A 20,163-nucleotide genomic window follows, 5' to 3' on the forward strand; every position below is an offset into this window, starting at 1 on the left:
CGCCGCGGCGGGATTGGTGGCGCCGTAGCGCGGGGCCTGCCCCGGAAGCGCGCGGCGCAGCATGGGCGGGCGGCGCCTGCGCGGTGCGGCCTGCGGGGGAAGATGGTGCTGACCAAGGAGTTGTGAGTGCGGCGGGAGCGGGGCGCGATAGTGCGGTACAGAACGGCACGGCGGGGCCTCCCGCGCGGCCCGGCCCGGCCCAGTCCAGTCCGGTCCGGCTCGGCCCGGCCGCCGCCGGCGGGGTAGGGCCCACTTCCCTGCCTCTGGCCGGCGGCTCACCGGGCCTCCCGCGGTTCTGCTGTGCGGGGCGCCGGCCGCTTCCGCCGGCCTCGGCCGCTCCTCCTCTCAGCGGAGCGCGGTGTTTGGCCCCAAGCCGGGTGGACGCTGCCGCCGCCGCCTCCCCGCCTTGGCGGGGGCTGGTGCTGAGGCCGGGGCGCGGGTCCGTTTTCTGCCTCCTACTGTTTCCGCGGGCGGGCGCAGCGCTTCCGCGTCCCGCGCTTCAGCCCGAAGCGGCGGCTTGGCTCCCGGTGAACGTGCCCGGGCGCTCCTGCGCGGCAGTCCCCGCCCGCAGCAATGGGCTATGGCCCCGCACAACGAGTTCCTCGATCTCGTTCCCTCGGGACTGACGTGTTGCCGATGTGCTCCTGCGGGGCTGACGGGTCCGCCGCGGGTGTTTCGGATCAGGATCCTGGTCTGCTTAGGAATGGACTCGAGTGGCAGTGGTGGAGCGGTGTCTTGCCCTGCATTGCTCAGCTGGTGCTGCCAGGAGCTCCATGTTGCTGTGTAGACCTTACTTGTAAGGTCTTCTGTCAACAAGCCACCAGCTGATGTGTTCCTGCCACTCGTCTCCAAGTCAGGAGTGGTCTCTGCTGTGAGTAAAGGTGATGCGTAGGTTCAAAACAGGAGGTAGTAGCAAATGTGTGTTAGGTTCCAAACAGACTTTTGAGAATACTTCACAGATTTTCCTGAACTTCAGAGAGCTGGAGGAGCTGGGCAAGGCTGAGGTACTGGTGCTGTGTCCAGGGGATGACATATGGAACTAAGTGTCCCACTCATGTTGGAACAAGAGGTCACGCCAGTCCTTGTAGGAGAAGCTATCTGTCTTGTGTTTCCTGCGAGCTGACAGTGGGCTGTGTATGTCCTGTAAGTTCTCATCATGGATAGGCTCAGATTATATTCATGCTTTCGGGATGAATTGTGTTGCATTGAGTTTTAATGTCCATAAGGTTGTCAGTCAAGGAGGTAATGTCACTCTCAGCCCTAAGAACAATGCAGTTGTTCTGTGATGTTGTTTTGCCACAATCATAATTTGCATCATCTTTGTCTGTTTTGTTAATGAAGGTGAAGCTGAGGGGCTCTGTCAGTGCAGGGTTCTGTGCTCCTGTGGCTGTGAAAACCCAGCTCTGCAACCCTGGCACCACTGTTGGCTTCACAGCAAGTTGTGTTAGAACTGAGCTGCTCACCTCAAATGCACTTGCTTCTGCCACCTGAAAGGGTGTGAGCTGTGGATCCTTCTTAGGTGATTCGTAACTGCTGTAGTTGCCTAAATTCATTTGTAGGCTCTGAGGGTTTGTCGTGTTCTGTTGCACAGATGAGACTGGTTGTGGTGTGACAAAAGCTCATGCCTCAGGGTTTGAACACATTCAGCCCAGTACAGAGTTATGGCAGAGCTGGAAGGAGATTAAAGATTTTGTGGCCCTTCTCTGCAGTTTCTAATGTTCTTAACCACTTTTTTCCTTTTGTAACACATTTGTCTTGGATTTCACTTGGGTTTGTTGCAGTGTATCCATGCACCTTCCTGGCACAGAGCGTTTCTAAAAAGAAAACTCGCAGGAACTCTTCTGGCAGTCCCTTCGACAGGTGTCTTTGTTACAGTTTATATGTTACCTGCTGTTGAAGCCTAATTGTTACTTTTGTTGACTTTGTTCTTTTCCTCTTTCAGCCGAGTGATTTTACCTTGCTCAGTGCAAGAGGTACGTCCTCATCCTGCTTGCTTTTGCTTTGGGGTGATGGGTGGGACAATGTTAGAGTCGTATTTAAATCTGACTGGCCTGGATCCCAGTTTTCCCTGTGCTGTGACCCACCAGCCTGCCGCAGGAAAGTTACATCAGGTGTAAGCCAGCAGCTAGGCAGGGTTAACCTCATGTAGATCAGTGAAATCCAAAGGAGGCAAATGCCTGCACGCAAAAAACCTTTAGTTGTTTCTGAGCTGCTCCATGCTTACAAGCAAGGAAGGAAAAGTTGTGCAGTTCTGCACTACAGCAAAACTTTCCTGCTGATCAAGGCATTGAGTGACTCCAGTCCTTTTCCTAAAGGCAAAATCATCTTCCAAAATCTCAAGCCAGCAGTTTAAATGGCACTGAGATACATTTAAATGGAAGTCACGATGGGATGTCTGAATGTGCTTCTGAGGGAAAGCGGGGTACTCGCTTTCTTCTGCAGTTCACATTTTATGGGTCCTGTGAGAGCCTATCTAGTCAGTTGAAAGTATGAGTTTGGGAGGCTCAGAGCTGGAAATCAGTTATTTTACCATCTGTAAACTTAAAGTTACGTTTCTTTTATACAGCTAAGAACAATGTATGCACTTTGCTTTTAGGATATGAAAAACAAAGAATAACAAGTTTATTGTGCTCTACCAAAGCGTGACATTAAAGTGAAACTGCTAATCACAGACCTGGTGCTCTGAACTACAGATACATTTTGCCAGCAGATTGTTATATTTTACTAGATATTTTTATATGGTGTATATCACTTTAATGATAGTTTTATTCTACTAAATTTTCACTGGAAGTATCTAAATTTTTAATGCGTTAAAAGTTTTGGCTAACTTTAATATTGAAATTTTCCTTCTTTTAACTTTTCAGTATCAAGTTGGGCAACTTTATTCTGTGGCAGAAGCTAGCAAAAACGAAACAGGAGGTGGTGAAGGAATTCAAGTCTTAAAAAACGAGCCTTATGAGAAGGATGGCGAGAAGGGGCAATATACTCACAAAATCTATCATTTAAAGAGGTGAGGAGGACTTTGGTACATATTGTGGTCGCTTGGTGTTGAGCGGGGAATGTTAAAAGTGAGGGCAGCCTCCTGTTGTTCCGTGCTCTGGGGTGGGTCCTTGAGCTTTTCTACCTCTGTATAATGTGCTGAATTGAGCATGAGTGCTCTGGTAAGTGATGTGAGATACAGTGGATTTGAAGTATGTGGGGTGGAGTAATGGAGAACCATGTGAAATGTCTGATCTATACCAGCTTTTGGTACTTTTTTTTCCCCCAAGCATCCATTTTTTTCCCACCTGTGATGCTCTATTGGCTTAGAGGGCAGTTACCAGAGATGGTGATTCTGATGCCTGGGGTGAGCTGCAGTTTTCCTCCTCAGGCACAGCTAAAGTCCCTGAGTCCTTCCCTCCAGGCTACGGAGCAGCCGGGTTGCAGGCTTGGTCACTGGTGAGCCTGCAGTTCTGCTGGAGCAGATCTCTCCGTCAGCAGTTGTCTGCTGTTCCTGAACAGGAAAGCAAGCTCAGTAACGTTGTTGGGGTTCCTGCATATTTAACTGTGGGCAACTTGGCCATCATAACCTTGAAAATGCTTAGGTAAAATCTGCCTTTGTTACTAGATTGGAAGAAATCAATGAGGAATTTCAGCTGGCAAACATTTCTAAAATGTTGTTTTTCACAGTAAAGTTCCTGGCTTTGTGAGGATGATTGCACCAGAAGGCTCTCTGGTCTTCCATGAGAAGGCTTGGAATGCGTATCCCTACTGTAGAACAAGTAGGTCTGCCATTGTGTGTTTTGCTGTCAGTGTTCAGTTGAGGGATGGTCTTAAATGGTTAAAAAGAAAAGAGGGTACCATCAAGTGGAAAATATGTTTAAAATGTTAATGTTGTGTTTGTGAGATCTCTGAAGAGGAGGGCTGCTTCTGGAGAGCAGCCTCAGGGGACCAGTTTGCTGCTTCCTACAAAGTCTTTGCATCCTGCGTCCCTGGGATAAGACCGAAGAGGTGATTCTCTTATGATCTAGAACAGCCTGTTTGAAAAGAATTTAATTCCTCAGAGCCTGTTAGAATAAGGCAACTGCTTCATTTTAATACTTTTGATTGCCTAAGTTCTAGGAAAAGTGTCTGTTTCTTTTCTGTTCCTATTGAACAGTTTGAAGTATCTTACATAGAACTTTTAAGGTTAAGGCAAGCAAGTCAAAGTCTGCTGAACTCTGCTGACTCTGCACACAAATGCTGTTAGACTGATTTTGGATGATTCTTGTACTGTGAAGCAATCATTATATGTGAGACTTTTCAGAAAGGATTGCATCTAATAATACTTTGTTTCCTTTTCATTTTCATTGCATGTGTTTCCAATGGCCAGTTGTGACAGTGAGTATCTGAATTACTATCAGTCCTATGGGGTTTTTTTTTGGAATGTATTTTCTGTGTTACTACTGCTAAAGTTGACTCTCAGTCTAGCAAGCAAGCTCCAACGTTTCCTGTATGTCTTGCTAGGGTTTCTGGCATACAGCTCCTTGTTACTTTATTTGTCTGCACATGGCTATATTTAGAAAGAACTATAATTTGCCAGAGAAATGCTTTCATTTTTTACATCTTCTTTTATGCCTTTACGTACCTTTACATACAGCTGCATGATGTCTGTCCTGTAAGACATAATACTTAAAAATTAAAAAAAAAAAAAAAAAAAAGGCCAGTTCAAAGGTTTCTGCACTCTTGAATGCAGGAAGACCAATGAAATAAAATTGGTATCTGAAATCCCATTTCTGCAAAGTGAAATCCAGCCTCAGTTCAAACAGGTCAATTGAGAATCTAAATGGGTTATAATAGCTGGGGGTTTGGGGTTTTTTGGGGTTTTAAGATGCGTGGAAAAGAGATCATTGAGACTATTTCCCTGTGTATGTATTTCAGTGCTGTGTTCAAGGAAGCTGATAAGTTTCATGTTAAATTGCTTTACCTGCTCGATTGCAAACTCAATTTAGATTGTTACTAGATGGGTGCAACAAGTGAGTTTGTGAACTGTTAAGCTTGACTTGTCTTGGTACAGGTGCACGCTGGTGTATGCTTCCTTACTTCTGACATGAGAAGTGGCTTGTGCTGGTCTTCAGAAACACAACTTAGTGGTAGCTGGACCTTCACAATCATACTTCTGCTGTACAGTAACATGGACTCTTCGTTAGCTGTTTCCCCTGCCCTTGTCTCATTTATTAAAAATTTTATGGAAATATATTTTAGTTTTTTTAACTGTCTTAATAATTTGAAAATTATTCTGTTATTTAAACAGAATGTGTTGCTAGTCAAGGCTTAGTGGTGACTTAGATGTAAATACCATTTACCTATACTTTAAGCAGAGAGGTGTAATCACTCTTATGCTTTTTTTAATTGTTGCAGAATGAATACATGAAAGATGACTTCTTCATAAAAATTGAGACCTGGCATAAACCAGATTTGGGAACATCAGAAAATGTGAGTTGGGATTTGGATACCAAGCATGAGTAATATTTTCAACATAGTGTCATTCAGATAATGCATTGTATACCTGGTAATGGTGGATAACTACTGCATGAAGTCAAAGCCCTAGCAGTGGTTAATGTAAAACAAGAAAAGCATTAGTTAAATCCTTTTAAGGTCTCACCTAAAGAGATGCAAGAACAAGAGAAGGGGTTTATTTTTTTATATTGAGGTCACTCAAATACTTAAGTAGATTTTCAGTAAGTTCTTTTTAATTTCATGTTCTGTTACCTTAGGCATGCTAGTGTGACTTAGGCTGATAAGTTGTTTGTTTCACAAGGCTTTTTCCCTTCTTGCAGGTGCACAATTTAGATCCAAACACATGGAAGACAGTTGAAGTTGTCCATATCGACATTGCAGATAGAACTCAAGTAGAGCCAGGAGTAAGTAAATGCTCTGCTATTGGTATAGGGATGTAGCATGCAGCTAATTCCATCGATGCTTTGTGTTGATTGTGAATAAACTGAGATGGGTAGTGATTTTACCCAGCAGATGAATGAAAATCATCTTGAATAGAGTCATTCATTCCAAAGTTTCACACTTAGTAAATGCATTTACAGTTCAGTCTACTGAATTTGACCAGAGAGTTGCCTCCTCTGGACTCACTCCAACAGCTCCATGTCCCTCTTGTGTTGTTACCTCAGAACTGGATCAGGACTGCAGGGGGGTTCTTCTCAGAGCACAGCAGAGGGGCAGAATCCCCTCCCTCAAATGGCTGCTCACACTCTGGGAGTGCAGCCCAGCACACAGGGGGAGTCTGGGATGCCAGTGCACACAGCCAGGGCATGTCCAGTTTCTCTGTAGTGTATGTGATTAATCTAAGAAGGCCGAATATATTGATTTTAGATGCTGGTTCATGCAGCTTTAGAGGGCATCTTCGCTGTACTTCTGTGGCTGCCTTACTTGGTTTTACTGCTGTTGCTTTCTATGCATCTCTGTCTACTGGAGTTGTCTGGGTTGTTGAGTTTTAACAGCTGGACCATTTTGTGTGTAATCGTTAATTTTGGGATAGTAGGAAAATGGTATGCACCAATATTGATACTTAGCAATTTGTGTTTGCACAATAAATGTAGTTGTCTTGGTTTTGTGCAAGGAGACATTTACACTATTTAATTGTTATTTTCTGAAAATAAATACTTGGATATCCTGTATTGTGAAGAGAGGACTCCTTTGCAGGGCAGGAAAGGCAAGGCTGTGGTGTGTGAAAGGGAAAGGTTTGTGCTTCCTAAATTTCCACTTGCATTACTGGTATAGGTGTATTGCCTGCACTGTGGCTTAGCCAGTGTTTACCAGTGGTCTGTGGATTTACATGTGTGACAATGCCTTGTATGCAGATCCTCCCTGTAAACCAAATTAAATGTCTTGCCTATTTTAATGCAGTGAGGCATCGTTTTGCTTCACCTTGTTCTTTCATACATTCCTTATGACCTTAGAGCTGAACTCGCAGGTAAATTAATGTTGTCCATTCACTATTCCATGCCTGGAATTGTGGCAGACAGCTACAATGCTGTCACCTGTCAGAGCTTGCTTGACCACCATACATGTAAACAAAGGGTTGTGCTTGTTACTGTGAGTTGAACCCAAGTATTTATTGTGCTTGAGGTACTGTTGGTGAACAGCACTGCTTGTGCTGTACCCTCTTGCACTGTTCCTCGGCCTGCCTTCCACACCTCCTTTGTTCTGAAGACTGACAGATGGTGCTGTGCTAAAAGAAGTTCTACTTTTGGCTCGGAACAAAGATTCATCCAACCCAATATCTTGTTAGTGGCCTGTAGCAGATACTTGTGGAAGAATAAGAAGTTTGGGAAGTACCTACTAGGAGCTGAGAGATGCATATCTCTGAAAGATAAATCTGTATTTAAAGAGCTTCCAGAGCTCCAGATTATATCTGGCCTATTGTGTTTATCAGCGATTTCATGTGTGGAAATCCATGGAATGATTTTCAGTCCATTATCCTCTTTTTTCTTTTTTTCCTTTTTTTTTTTTTTTTTAATGTTTTCTATTGTGTATTTGACTTGCAGAGTATCGCATCTGTGAATGCAGAGTGGCTTCATCCAGACTCTTACATGTCTTCTGATGTTTCTCCATTCTCTTTCTTTTTTAGTAACTTCTAAAGCCATTTGTGCTTGTAGAAAATATTTTGAGTGGATATTGTGAAATCCAAGCTCACAGTAGAGCTCATCATTGTGTAGGAATATCTGGGACTTGCTTTGACCATGTGATTCAAACCTTCATTTCCATTTCATCTCCCAGAAACTCAGTTTTGCCAAGTCCTGATTTCATTAAACAAAGACTGACTTTGTACCCAAACTCCTGTGCAGCCATTGGTAACTCTGTAGGCTGGTGCCCTTCTCACCCCACTGCTCTGCCCCTTTCCTGGACAGTTGGGGATTAGACAATTCTCTGGGACCCACTCTTGTAATCTCTTCTCTTATGAGAATTTGTAGTTTCTGGCCTTTGTTTTCTCTTAGCGCTTGTGACTCCATGAGAGAGACTTTCCATTTAAGCCAGTATCTTTATAGGATTTAGGTAATGGAACATGTGGAATTTTGTTTTGGTAGTCCAGCTATGTCCTGGATCTACACTCTCACTTTATGCCTTCAGAGAAGGCAACTGGTTTTGCAAGGTAACTGCTCCCTGTGAAAGCATCAGCTGTTTTCTGTGTCTTCGGTTTGTCCAGACATATAGTGTCTTTGTTCAGTGGTGCTGGAGCAGTCACTGGTTCACTCTCTTGGGTGGTTTCTGAAGTCAGGCATGTTGTATGGTTTTTTCTTGTAACTGTGCTTGTGGTTTGGGAATTATTCTAAGTGGCTGATAGGTTTCTTGGTGCCCTCATATTTTTTTTTAGGGCAAAGGATAGTGTTGCCAAAGGAAAGTTTTGTTTGTACATCTATTTTCTCAGTCATAGTTTTGCCTGGAAAAGCAGCTCAAATGCACTATCTTGGATAACAGCATGGCTGAAAGAATGGAACTACATTTATAAGATCCAGCAATTTTGATAGAAGTTTTCATATATTCCAGATTTATCTTTTTGTTCAGAGAATGAACCTTGTCCAACCCATTGTAGTGTAGCAGTTACTGTAGTTTCAGAACTACAATCAGCATAAATATAAAAATAGTCAATTTCTTTAAGATACTAATGGCATTCATATGCTGACTAGTGCTCATTGAAGTATGTATAGAAAGAAATTGGCTGACATCTGTGGCTTTCTTTAGATATAAATTTAACCCTGCCTTCTCTTAATCATCTGCAGCATCCAATCTCTGTAACTTTGTATATAAACTTTGTATATAACTTTGTATATTTGTATATAAAAATCACTTCCTAGGAGAGTAAGGCTTTTTCAAGAGTAAGCAGAAGTGAACACTCAGTTAACATCAGGAGAGGCTACGTTTTTGGAAACAATTTGTAAGAAAGTAGAGTGTTGTGGAAACACAGACATTGAAATCAGGTTTATAGCTATTTTTGTACAATGAAGAAATGAAAGGTCTTGTTCTAAGTCATGGTGGATCTCATGTTACTTGAAACAAAGTTCTAAAAATACAGTTTTATACAAATCAGTGAAATTACTTAATGCGTGCACCAAGAGATAGGATTTCTATGAGCTGTGCAGTAAGTAGTATCCCTTGTTCCACCATTGGAAGCAATACAGTGGAATATAGGAAATGCTCCTCTTTTGTAGTCTGCAAAAGAGTCTTAAAAAATTCTTGTGTGGTAGGGCTGCTTTCTGGTAGGTGGATCTCTGCTGTTTCAGATGTAGTGTTTTCTGCTGACTAACAGTTTGAGTGTTCTCCTGTTTAAAACCTCATGGGATGCTGAGTTGAAAAGCCAGAAGCTGTGTCCCCATGTCCTGAGTTGTCAGGACACCACTCATTGTCCAGGAAGCTTTTCTCAGGAATTTGCAGATAAAGCATCAGACTTGCATCATTTTAATGTTAGGTTCTAAAAATCTTACAATCATTCTGTCCTGTGTATATGCTTTCAAGCTTCATGCTGCTTGGTAGAGTGAACTGTGAGCTAGCAGGAATGCTGTTGTTACTTATAGCAGGTCTCATAAATGAGAATGAGAATTGTAAAGAAGCACCCAGGCCCTGGATTTGTTGTGATCATTACTTTATCGTGTGTGGTTTGCAGTCTCTCAATAATTCTTTAGGACAGTTTGTTGCATTCATGCATATTATATTGAGAATTTGAGCAGAAACTGCCTATGAAATGATATTTGTGTACTTCTTTGAAATGGTTTTTAGCTCCTCTGTACTGTTAGCTGCTGCATAATGGTGTTTTGCCTGTCTGGCTTTCAAGAGGGCTTCAGGGTTTTTTAGCTGTAATATTTGTTCCAACAGCCGCCTGTTTTTCTTCCTAAGAAGGATTTGCTGCTGTCAGAAGTTAAGCTCGCACTGCACTGATATTTTCCTTAAACTGTGCAAAGAACTGTTGTTTATTTGTACTTTGGCTGTAGTCCAGTCATCTTCCTCACATGCTGGTAGGGTTTGTGCATTGAGAAGAGTTCCTACAATACTCTCTTGTTCATCCAGACGTTCTTTAGACGGGGGGGTGGGGTGGTGGGGGTGTTTAATGTCCGTAACAGGATTTAGTTTAACTGAGTCCTGACAGATCTTGGTTCAAAGCTTCTGTATGTAGGCTCTAGCATAGGAGATTTTACCACAACTCATCTTTTTTCTTTGATTTTTTTTTTGTTTTCGCTTATACATTTTACCTGTAGATAACTTAGGAGGGGTTTTACAGTGTTTCCAACAATCTGTTAGTCTTGAACAGAACCTTAATAGAGTGGAGTTGGAGTTTTTTCTAATTCTTGTGGGTTTTTTTTATGTTACAGGACTACAAAGCTGATGAAGACCCTGCGTTATTCCAGTCGGTTAAGACGAAGAGAGGACCTTTGGGGCCAAATTGGAAGGTACTGAGAGCTGCCGTTACAAAGTCTTTACCAGCAGAAAAAAAGAAGTTCACGGTTCCTTAGAGAACCATAGCACCAGCAATGTTAGTCTCAGAAGAGAGAGCAGAAATTGAATCATTTTCTTCTTTGTATTGAGTGAAAATTCTGAGTGTGTTAGTAAGCAAAGGTACTGTCTGCTACTTGTTCAACATCTCTGCTAAAGCCAAATAAACTTTCTCTGTTACACCAGATAACCTCATAGAAACTGAGAAGAAAGCTGCTGTATGCTACAATGGATACACAGAATGGATACAGCCTGTCAGGAACAGGCCCCTAGTTACCAATTAGAATATGATTTTTCAATTTTTTCTTTACTGTAAGTGAAATGTCATTGACAGTAGCATATTTTTACTTGTGTTTAGTGTGTACTGTGATGAATTACACTGAAGTGCTATGGGGTTTTGAATGCATTTCAAATGGTGCCCCTGTTTCTTAAATTTTCTTGTAAACACATTCAGTCTTTCATTTTCCAAACAAGTTCTAAATACAGCATGAATGTTTCTGTCAAAATACAATGTGAAGGGCTTACTCTTGAGAGGTGTGAATTTTCTTCTAGTTTGTTATTTAGATGTCACAGTTATTTTACCACTACTTTTTGCAAAGCAGCAAGGCAGGCATCAGATCTTAGAGTAGGATGCGTTGCACCAGCAAGCTCTCAGTCTCTGATTCCCTATCCTAAAACGTGGTTGTGCAAGCAGTAGGCAGAAGATGCTTCACCTTTGTACAGACACAGAAATAACATGAAATTCCACCTGAACACCAGAAAACACTATTTTTGCTGTGGGGATGGTCAAACACTGGAACAGGCTCCTGTGCCAGGGGTCAGGGAACATCCCCTCCAGCCTCCGCAGTGCCCTGATTTTACAATCTACACATACCTGCATGGCTTTAATTCTTCCCTTTGTGTGTCCAAGGACAGAAAGGAGTTCTGCTGCACAGAGTTTCACAGCTTATAAAAAGCTGGACATTGGTAGAGTTTGTAAGTGAATTACCAAGATTGTCTCCTTTGGGTTTCATATTTTCCCATGGGTTTCTGCCATTAGCCGCTGTTGAATGCTGAGGCAGGTAGACCTTTGTTCTGGCTGATGGGTTTGTCCTGGGCCTGAGTGTTAGCTTAGTCTCATGGAAGAATAAGCATATTGTGTGTTTAAAGGTGATGATGAGGGGAGGCTTTTATTCCACCTCCTGTTGTTGGAATGCTCCTTCTACCTGGGCCAAGTGTTTCTCCTGGCAGGGTAAAAGTGTCGCAGGGATTATTTTTTGTACACTGCTGAAAATGTGCATGCTGCCTTGGGAATTTGCTGCTCCTGCTCAGGAAGGAAGCAGGAGGCTGATGCAGGAATGGCCTGGTTGAGCCTGCATGACACAAAAGAAGTGGGGAGTGACTGGTGTGATTTTTTTATAAATGGCTGTAGAATGAGCAGGAAAACTTTGAATGCCTGGAACTGGTGGCACAGAACTTGGGTGTTCCATTTAGTTCTGGCCGTTTACTAATGCCTGGACATAGACTTGTATTGTTTGGGAATAGCAAACAACAGCAGCACTTTTTTTTGCTCATTAATAGAACATCAGTCTTCTCAGGATAATTTGTTTTCATTTAAGTGCTCTCTGATGATGAGTATTTGTGCTAAAAGTTCTGTGTTAAATGCATGTTATTCACCAGATATTTGTACGTCGGATTTTTCTGTGACCAGATCAATCTGCTGCTCACTGTGTGCATGTCCAACTGGAGTTGTCTGTTTGACAGTTAAAAGAAATCAAGCTTAAAAAAAGCTCTAAAGCATTTCTACTTTCTACTAGTTTGTTGCAGATCTAAAGAATAAGAATCTGTGGATTTCTGATGGCACTTGCTGCTTATTTAAGCCAAACACACAATTTTTTACCTTTTTTTTAAATACTGTTGGCTTTCCTTGGTTGATTGCTTGGTTCTTCCGCTAACGACTGAGATCGATAGTGTATGTTTGCAACATGGATGGAACTGCCTTACAGATTTAACCTGATTGTTAATCTCTGTTGCTCTGTGTTCTCATTACAGTGCTAGGTATTTACTAGTGCTTAAAATTCTAAGTATTATTATAGCTTTAATAATACTTAGAATCTAATTCATAATTATAGTAAGCTAGTGGGTTTTTTATTTACCGTGAAATAATAATATGATTCCATATTCTACTGCAATACTTAGACTTATAATTTCTAATAATTATATTTCATTTGACTGAAGTAAAAATTCAAAAAAAGGTGAAGGTTCCTTCCCATTATCCCTGAACAGAAGGAGCTGGCAACTGATGAAGAGTGTCCAAAAATGTGTGCTTACAAGTTGGTGACTATCAAATTTAAATGGTGGGGACTGCAGAACAAAGTGGAAAACTTCATTCAGAAGGTAAGTGCTGCCTTGCTGGGGGTAGTAGGTTGGGGTGGGCAGGCAGGTGGGTCTGTGGCTCCAGCGCTGGGGGAGGCTGAGCCAGTGCAGTGGGAGACAGCTACTCCTGAGCTACTGACAGCTACTCTAATCAGAGCCTTTCCCATGGAGCAGCTGCAGTCACTTCAGCAGGCTTTCGCAACATGAGGCCTGTTATCTAATGCTTGTTTATCTTCTTAAAGCAAGAAAAAAGGATATTTACCAACTTTCATCGCCAGCTGTTCTGTTGGATTGACAAGTGGATTGACCTGACCATGGAAGACATTAGGAGAATGGAGGATGAAACTCAAAAGGAGCTAGAAGCAGTAAGAATGCTTTTTTGCAGTTCAGGGGTGTGTGCTATCTATCTGTAGATTTATCTGTTTGGGAGTTGACAGAAGTTATGTTGTGCTCCTCCCCTTGTGTGTGTTTGGGCAATTGCTGATGAACAATCCAGCCCCTTTAGTGGCTGTCCTGCGCAGACCCAGGCACATCAAGCTTCTGAATAATGTGTTTGTCAAGCTGGAAGTGGCTGTAAGGTAAATATTTCTGTTGTCACTGAATTCAGAATGTCTGCCCTGAGCACTTCTTTCTTTATGGCACCGTACCCATTGCACAAAGTCCCATTTGGTGCTTTTTTACCATTTATCAGTTAGGATTAAGGGCTGACATCTTGCTTTTCCATCATGTGTCCTCCTAATCATCATTAGATCTGATTACCTTTTCTCTTCAAACATGTCTACTAGCAAGCTGCTACATGTCACATTACAGTTGTTCACTCATCCTGAGAAGCACACCAAAAATTAGAATAGTACCTGAAAAGAAGAAGTCAGTAAAATCAATGGGCTTGAGAGAGCATTGCTTTTCATGCTTTAGTGTCTGTGAGGGCCAAACATGTATAGCGTGGTCTGTGTTTGGGCTGATGCCTAAAAGGAAACTCGTCCATAGGCCACTTTCTCTACTCTTTCCCTTAAGAGGTGGAGGAACATCACAGACTAGGCAGGAAGCCTTTTCTGTAGTGTCTTTCTAGAGCGTGATCTTTGGCCTGAGCCTTTCTCATTTTAAATCTTGCAGGGTTTTTAGGTTCTTTGCAGTCTGTGGATTTGCAATTCAATTTCCTTCCCATTTTGCCAATTGCTTTATGCCCCAAACCCATTCGGCTTGTCACCTTCCTTCAATTGTCTTGGTTCTTTCAAAACACGATGTGTCTTCAGCCATAACTTGCTTTTTTGTGTGGTTTAACTCATTTCAGCTGCCAAACATCTTTAAAGTGATTGCCTGGTGGTTTAGTCCCACAGACAGCAGTTCTGAAGGGCATTTTTTAGTTTGTGCCTACCGCATCTAATAGTATCAAAACTAGCAGTAGCTTCTCCATCCCCACTTGTTCTGCTCTCCATGTTTGGATGATCTGTGTGGAATGATCTTACATTGTGTAGAGATGTCTTCTGGATTTGGAAGAAGTTTCTTCACTATTCTGAGTGTTGGTAGGTAGATGTTGGCAAAACCAAACTCCCTTTCCAGATAAGCTGAAGGGCTTGGCTGCTTCGGCAGTTCCCACAACATGGTTTGAAAACAATGCTGCTCACGCACTCTTGCAAACATGGGGTTCTCTCAGTGGCATTTGGGTGGTTTTGGTTATGGCAGGTGTTCTCTCAGGTCATGAAGATTTCTTCTTTAGTTCTACTTTATGCCAGCTCCTGTTCCTAGAGTCACCTGTTCCTGGGTGTCTGTGAAGGAGGAAAAGTAAACACTTTCCTCTCTGTAACTGATTTTTGTCAGAAGGATTCTTTTGCACACCCATTGTTCTTTATCTGGAGTGAGATCAACTTCATCCCATTTCTCTGAGAAAGGCTAGTGGCAGTGTGAGGAGGGCATGTCTTGGAGAGAGTGAGCAGCACTTGACACATCTCTGTGCATGAGAGAATTTCCCTTCTGTGTGTCTCTGGACTGTGGATGTGTCATCTTGTAGAGAAAGTTCTTTCCAGTTCTCACTGGTAAGTAATGGCTTTTAAATATTTTTTGAGAAATGTTTGCTGCTTTTTAGTTCTTCAGCAAAAGCTGGGTTACATGTTTCCGGGTGTAACACTTGTGCTTAGATATTGAATGTATTTATTTACTAGTCTCTTGTTTTTCAAAGCAGTGCAAATTTCAAATAGTTTGTTGTGTAAGACGTTAGCATCAGGAACTGAAGTTTTTCACAAGAGAAATTTATTGATTAGTTCCACTAACACACCTTTTCTATGTGTATTGTGAAATGGGACAGGAGTGGGGACCTACTGTTAAAACATTTTGTTTTCTCAACTATTATAATAGGAATATCTACTAACACCTATATATGATGCCAAATAAACGTGAATGCTGATTTTATCCCAAATAATTTGGGTTTATGTTTCATATTCAACTACTTCAGCAAGTGTGCTAAGCAGTAAGCTTCATTAAATCCCAAGTACACCACAAAATGTTGGTTTTATGGCCAGGACCTCGGGGAAGTGAGCACTCAGTGATATGGTGCTTTATACAACAGGAATACCTTCAGGCTTCCATCCCTGCAGAGGAGCAGTCAGCTTTTATGAGTGTTGCACTGTGCAGTTCTATGATACGTAAACCCAAACAACTGCAGGAGGCAAGCCTGATGATACTGGCAGCATTCCGTTTTCTTGCATCGCTTCCTGTCGTTATTCCCTTTCTCATTAACACCCTTTCTTCTTCCTGGTTTGAACTGATCTTTCTCTTTGGATTCTGTGCACATTTCGCTTCTTTTGTTGGTCCTGTTCTTCATCTAAAGTTGATTTTTATAGTCAGGATCTCTGCTTTTGTTACTTTTTTGTTCCTTTCTGAATCCTCATCAGTGTTCTTCCAGAGTTTCTCTGTCCCAACCCATCCTTTTCTCACTGTTTATCTTTCATTTAGTAGTTTATATATCTGACTCCTTGTTGTGGTGTAAACGACACCCTGTTGTGAGGGTGGAAATGCCACACTGGGTATTTCAAGCACGGTGGCTCCATGGTGAAGCATCATGGGCTGTCAAACATTTAAGAAGCATCATTTATAAAGCTGCACATGCTTCCTCACCAAAAAGAAATAGTGTGTACCCCATCTCCAACCCCCCTCAGCTGTAGCTGGGGCTGTTTCTGGTGCTGTCCATGGAAAAGCAGTCCTGGTCATGATGAGCATTACTTCTCTTACTAACATGGGTACGACAGGTTCTTTATGTGGTAGCTCACAGTTTTATTTTACGTTTAGATGCGTAAGAAGGGTTCCGTTCGAGGCACTTTGGCTGCTGACGTCTAGAGGAGTTCTCTGTAGGTTCTGAGGCAAATCAAGCTGTGTAAGTCAACTGCTGGATGGAAAGGGAGAAAAATGAGTAATGTTCTGATGGATGGGAGTTGATGGCAGAAATTGCCCAAACGGACGCGTATCCAGATAACGCTTCCAGGCCTGGCCTCCCTCCTGTGTGATAACCTTGTGGTGATCAACAGCTGGGGGTGACCCTCGGTGTCCAGGGTGCCTCAGGGATGGGCACTGTGTGAGGCTGGGCCAGTGCTCAGTGCGGTGGCAGGATCCCTGTGGCACTGGCCACGTAACCTGGTTCTTTGTGCTTATCTAGTGCAGAAAACCAAAGTGTCGACCTGTTCATCACTGAGCTCTGAAGCCTGCAGGGAGCTTTTGGGGCACAAATCAGAAAAGCCATGAGCATTGTTTGCAATGTGCTCAGTAGCAAAGTGATGTGTGGGCTTAGTCCACTGAACTTAGGGCAGCTGTGGCCTGTCATCTTCAAAGCAGGGCAAGTTTTGGAAATAGAGTTCCACACAGATAGCTACAAATAGTAACTTGTGTTAAAACGGTTCCTGCGGGAAGCAGGTTGTCCCAGAGCTGCGCAGGAGCAGCTTTGAGCCCTTGTGCCAGGACTCCAGCGCTGGTGTCTCCCACTGTGGCTGTATTAATGCTGCAGGGGGATCCCCAGCCAAAGCAGTTTTTTAGTCCTCAGAGACTGGAGCTGCTGCTCCCTGAGAGGACAGCACCCAAACTGAGGTTCCCTGCCAGGTCCTGCATTGCTTTGGTGTGATGTGCTCAGCCCTGGTGATGTTTTAACCGCCCTGCCCTATTTTCTTTGGAGTTTAATGAAACTACCTCTTTGGAAGTTGCTGTTGGGGGGAACTGTTGATGCTTTATGGTGTGTTTTCTTTCTCCGCAGTTACGTAATCAAGGCCAAGTCAGAGGAACAAGTGCTGCCAACGATGAATGATGATGGATTTAACCGTCACATGCAGTGTTGATATACAAATGTGTGTGTGGATGCATGATTATTTATATATAATTATATATACGCACATGCATACTGAAGGGGTTGTTACAGTGTCTCCAGGGTACTATACCTGTCCTCAGCAAAGATTCAAAGGAAACTGCTTTCATTATGTATATCTGAAGCAAATAAAAATCGACTGAGTAGTGTCATTTAAAGGATGAACTATGCTAACTGGTATGTTTCATGAATGTCAATACTGGACCAATTTATTCCCTACTTGGGTTTTTTTTCCTGTCTTGAGCCCCTCTGCTATAACTTGCCCATATCTCATTTTAGAGAAAGAGATTCAAACAAGTTAATTTCAGTTTTGTGTCTTCCCTATGTGATTATTTTTGGAATAGGAACAATGAATGTATTTATAGCTATTTATTTCTGGATAGTCATTATCCTATGGTCACATCAGAAAAAAAATTTCTATTAGTGGAAATTGGAAGATTTTTACTGTTGAATAAGTTTAACTTGAACTTTTCCCATTCACTGATTTAAAGGAAAAAAAAATCATGTTTTATTGGACTTTTGTACATGGAAATGCTAAATAATGTTTTTTCTTCATTAAAATTGGCAAATTAAGGACAAGTGGCTTGTGATTTTGAAAGTGGTTGCAACCTGAAGTTCTCCAAGAGCTGGCTTCTCAGCCAAAGATACTGACAACAGTGTAGAAAGTTCCGTGCTCTGAAGGAGAAGGGTGGCAGCCCCTTCCCTACGGTCACTGTTCCCCAGTCGCTGTTCTCCGGAGTTCCACTTTGGAAGCTGTGCAAATGGTCTTGATTTCACACACATTGCACAATGTGATACAATTGTAATTTTAGCTCTTTTCATGTTGAAAATACGCTTTAAAAGAGATGTATACTTTCAGATATGATGAAAGTTTAACCTGTAGCATCTGACGTATTTCTCTGATGTTTGTTAGGGGTAGACATGTAAAAGAGGAGCTGGTGTCATAGAGACCTCCTGTAGATAACTCTCAAGTAGGGAAAATGTCTTCAGCATTTTTTAAGGAAATAACCCAAAGCATGTCATAGATATATTATCAAAATGCTTGCTAAGCCAGATCAGATTGTTTTAAAGACAGAGTTAGATAGAGCTCTATTAATGCCTTGCTTCTTCCAGTGTCCCCACAAACCTCTGGGAGCCTGAGCCTTGCTTAAGCTTCACTTTCATAATCCCACATCCATCCAAGTATTTTGGAGTCATTTGGACCTACTTGGCTTTACCAAGGGAGCGATCTGATTTCCGGTGATGGGCAGAGATTGGATTTTCCTCTGCTTCCAGCTGGGCTGGTCTGTGTGCCAGGGCCAGCGGCGCTGGGACTGCTCCTTGTCACTGCCCCCTCCCACCCCCTGCAGAGCTGATTGTTTCTGCTTTCTGGGTTAGCAGTGAAGCCGGTGTTTGTGCCCTGTACCAGGAGGGTGGGTTTGTAAATGCAAGGACGTGCACACACACAGGTGGTTTTAGAGGCGCCGGCAGCCACCAGGGCTCTGGCACCGGGGTCCAGGGGCTCGGTTCAGCTCAGTGCTGCAACTCGAGTCCCGCTGCCCTTAACGTGAATCCTGACGCCAGGTGAAGGAAGAGACCTTGGGGCTTCTGTGGCTGGGACTAGTTGAGAAAACCTGGGAGCATCTTGTAGTGAATGTAACATGTTCAGATTGCTTTGGCAGCCTTGGGTGTGACCTACAGTGAACCAGCCAATGGACTTTAATTAAATAAATCTGATCATAAAGTGCTCTGTCTCTTGTCTTAGGTGTTGGTGTCTGCAGGTGGCTGATGAGCTGGGTTTAGTGCTGTGGAGCTGCATGAGGAGGCTGGAAATGCTGCGGGGGTGCGCTCGGAGACTGTGAGCTCAGTCCTGTGTGTGAATGCCAGCAGCCATGTCATGTTCCCACCTTCCCTGGCTGTGTCACCGGTGAGGTGTCTCCTGGCAAGTTCCGTGGCCACCAGACAAGGAGCAGGAGCTCAGTGATGCTGATTAAAGCCATTGTCCCATGGGATAAGAAATCCAAAATAGGGCTGTGGGCAGCCGAGCTGCTGAAGCTGGTATCAGAAAGCATGTGTGACTTCTGAACGGCTTTTTGACAGTCATCCTTAGGTATTGCAGGGTCCTCTTGCTCCCTGCACTCCCCTGAAAAGGCTGCAGGACCTGCAGAGTGAAATAAGAAGAGACTTTGTGCTCAGTTAGTACTGGACACAATCTCCTCCCGTTGGAAGCTGGGTCTAGCCTCCCCTCCTGGCTTCAGCTTTCTTACAATTGAGCATCCCAGTAATGACCTGGTCTTTATTTCAAGAATTTAAAAATAACCAAACTGTTGGAATGAGGAATTGGGTATCAGAATTGTGGCAGGAAAACCCCTCTGCTCAGTCACACAACTGATCAGTTACAGAAAGGCCTGAGAGCAGCGGGTGCATATCACAAGACATCTTTGCACGAGTGATTCCCGGTGCTGCTTTAGACCAGAGGTACCACAGAGCTGCAGCATTTCCCTGCACAGCAGCGTGTGGGGCAGAGGGTCTGGCGCTGGGGCTCAGTCCAAGCAGGAAGCGGGCTGGGATCTTGGCTAGAGCTGGTTCCAGGGAAGAAAAGCAGTTCAGAACTGGCAAGCTGGTTTTCCACTGCCAGCAGAAAGATGCTCGGTTCACCTCAGCAATCACCAAAGGGCTGTGTATGGAACAGCGGTGCATGGCATCGTCCTTGGGTGTGCTCTGCCAGGTCTGGGCTCAGAGACACCTCAGCCACTGCCCTCAGGGTGCCTCGGGTGGTGATGGGCAGCGCTGTTCACACGGGTTCTGTCTCAGGCTCAGGAAACGGCAGCGCCACGTCCTCGGGTGTCTCTGAACGTGCAGCACAAAGCCTGGTGCAGGGCACAGCGTGGCAGCGCCACTGCTCACGCTTGGCTTGTGTGCATCCCCCAGGCTGAACGGGAAGAGCCTCTGGGCTGATGCCGCCTGGTGAAATCGGTTCTCCTATGGGCAGGTTTCTGCTTGTGAAGGCTGGGAAACAGCCTGCTATA

The 20,163-nt window shown here is 43.5% G+C and overlaps 1 protein-coding gene across 1 annotated transcript; it reads left to right on the plus strand.

The window, feature by feature from the left end:
* PITPNB (phosphatidylinositol transfer protein beta) lies at positions 1-18,845 on the plus strand. Its single transcript, XM_080628275.1, has 10 exons — positions 1-122; positions 1,943-1,973; positions 2,865-3,010; positions 3,670-3,775; positions 5,380-5,454; positions 5,799-5,882; positions 10,338-10,415; positions 12,724-12,834; positions 13,056-13,178; positions 17,048-18,845. The coding sequence occupies exons 1-10, from the start codon at positions 103-105 to the stop codon at positions 17,096-17,098; spliced, it is 825 nt and encodes a 274-aa protein (XP_080484401.1). The 5' UTR covers positions 1-102; the 3' UTR covers positions 17,099-18,845.
* The last annotated feature ends 1,318 nt before the right edge of the window (positions 18,846-20,163 follow it).

The sequence above is a fragment of the Psittacula echo genome (genome assembly GCF_963264785.1).
Source record: "Psittacula echo genome assembly, chromosome: 13".
Lineage (NCBI taxonomy): Eukaryota > Metazoa > Chordata > Aves > Psittaciformes > Psittacidae > Psittacula > Psittacula echo.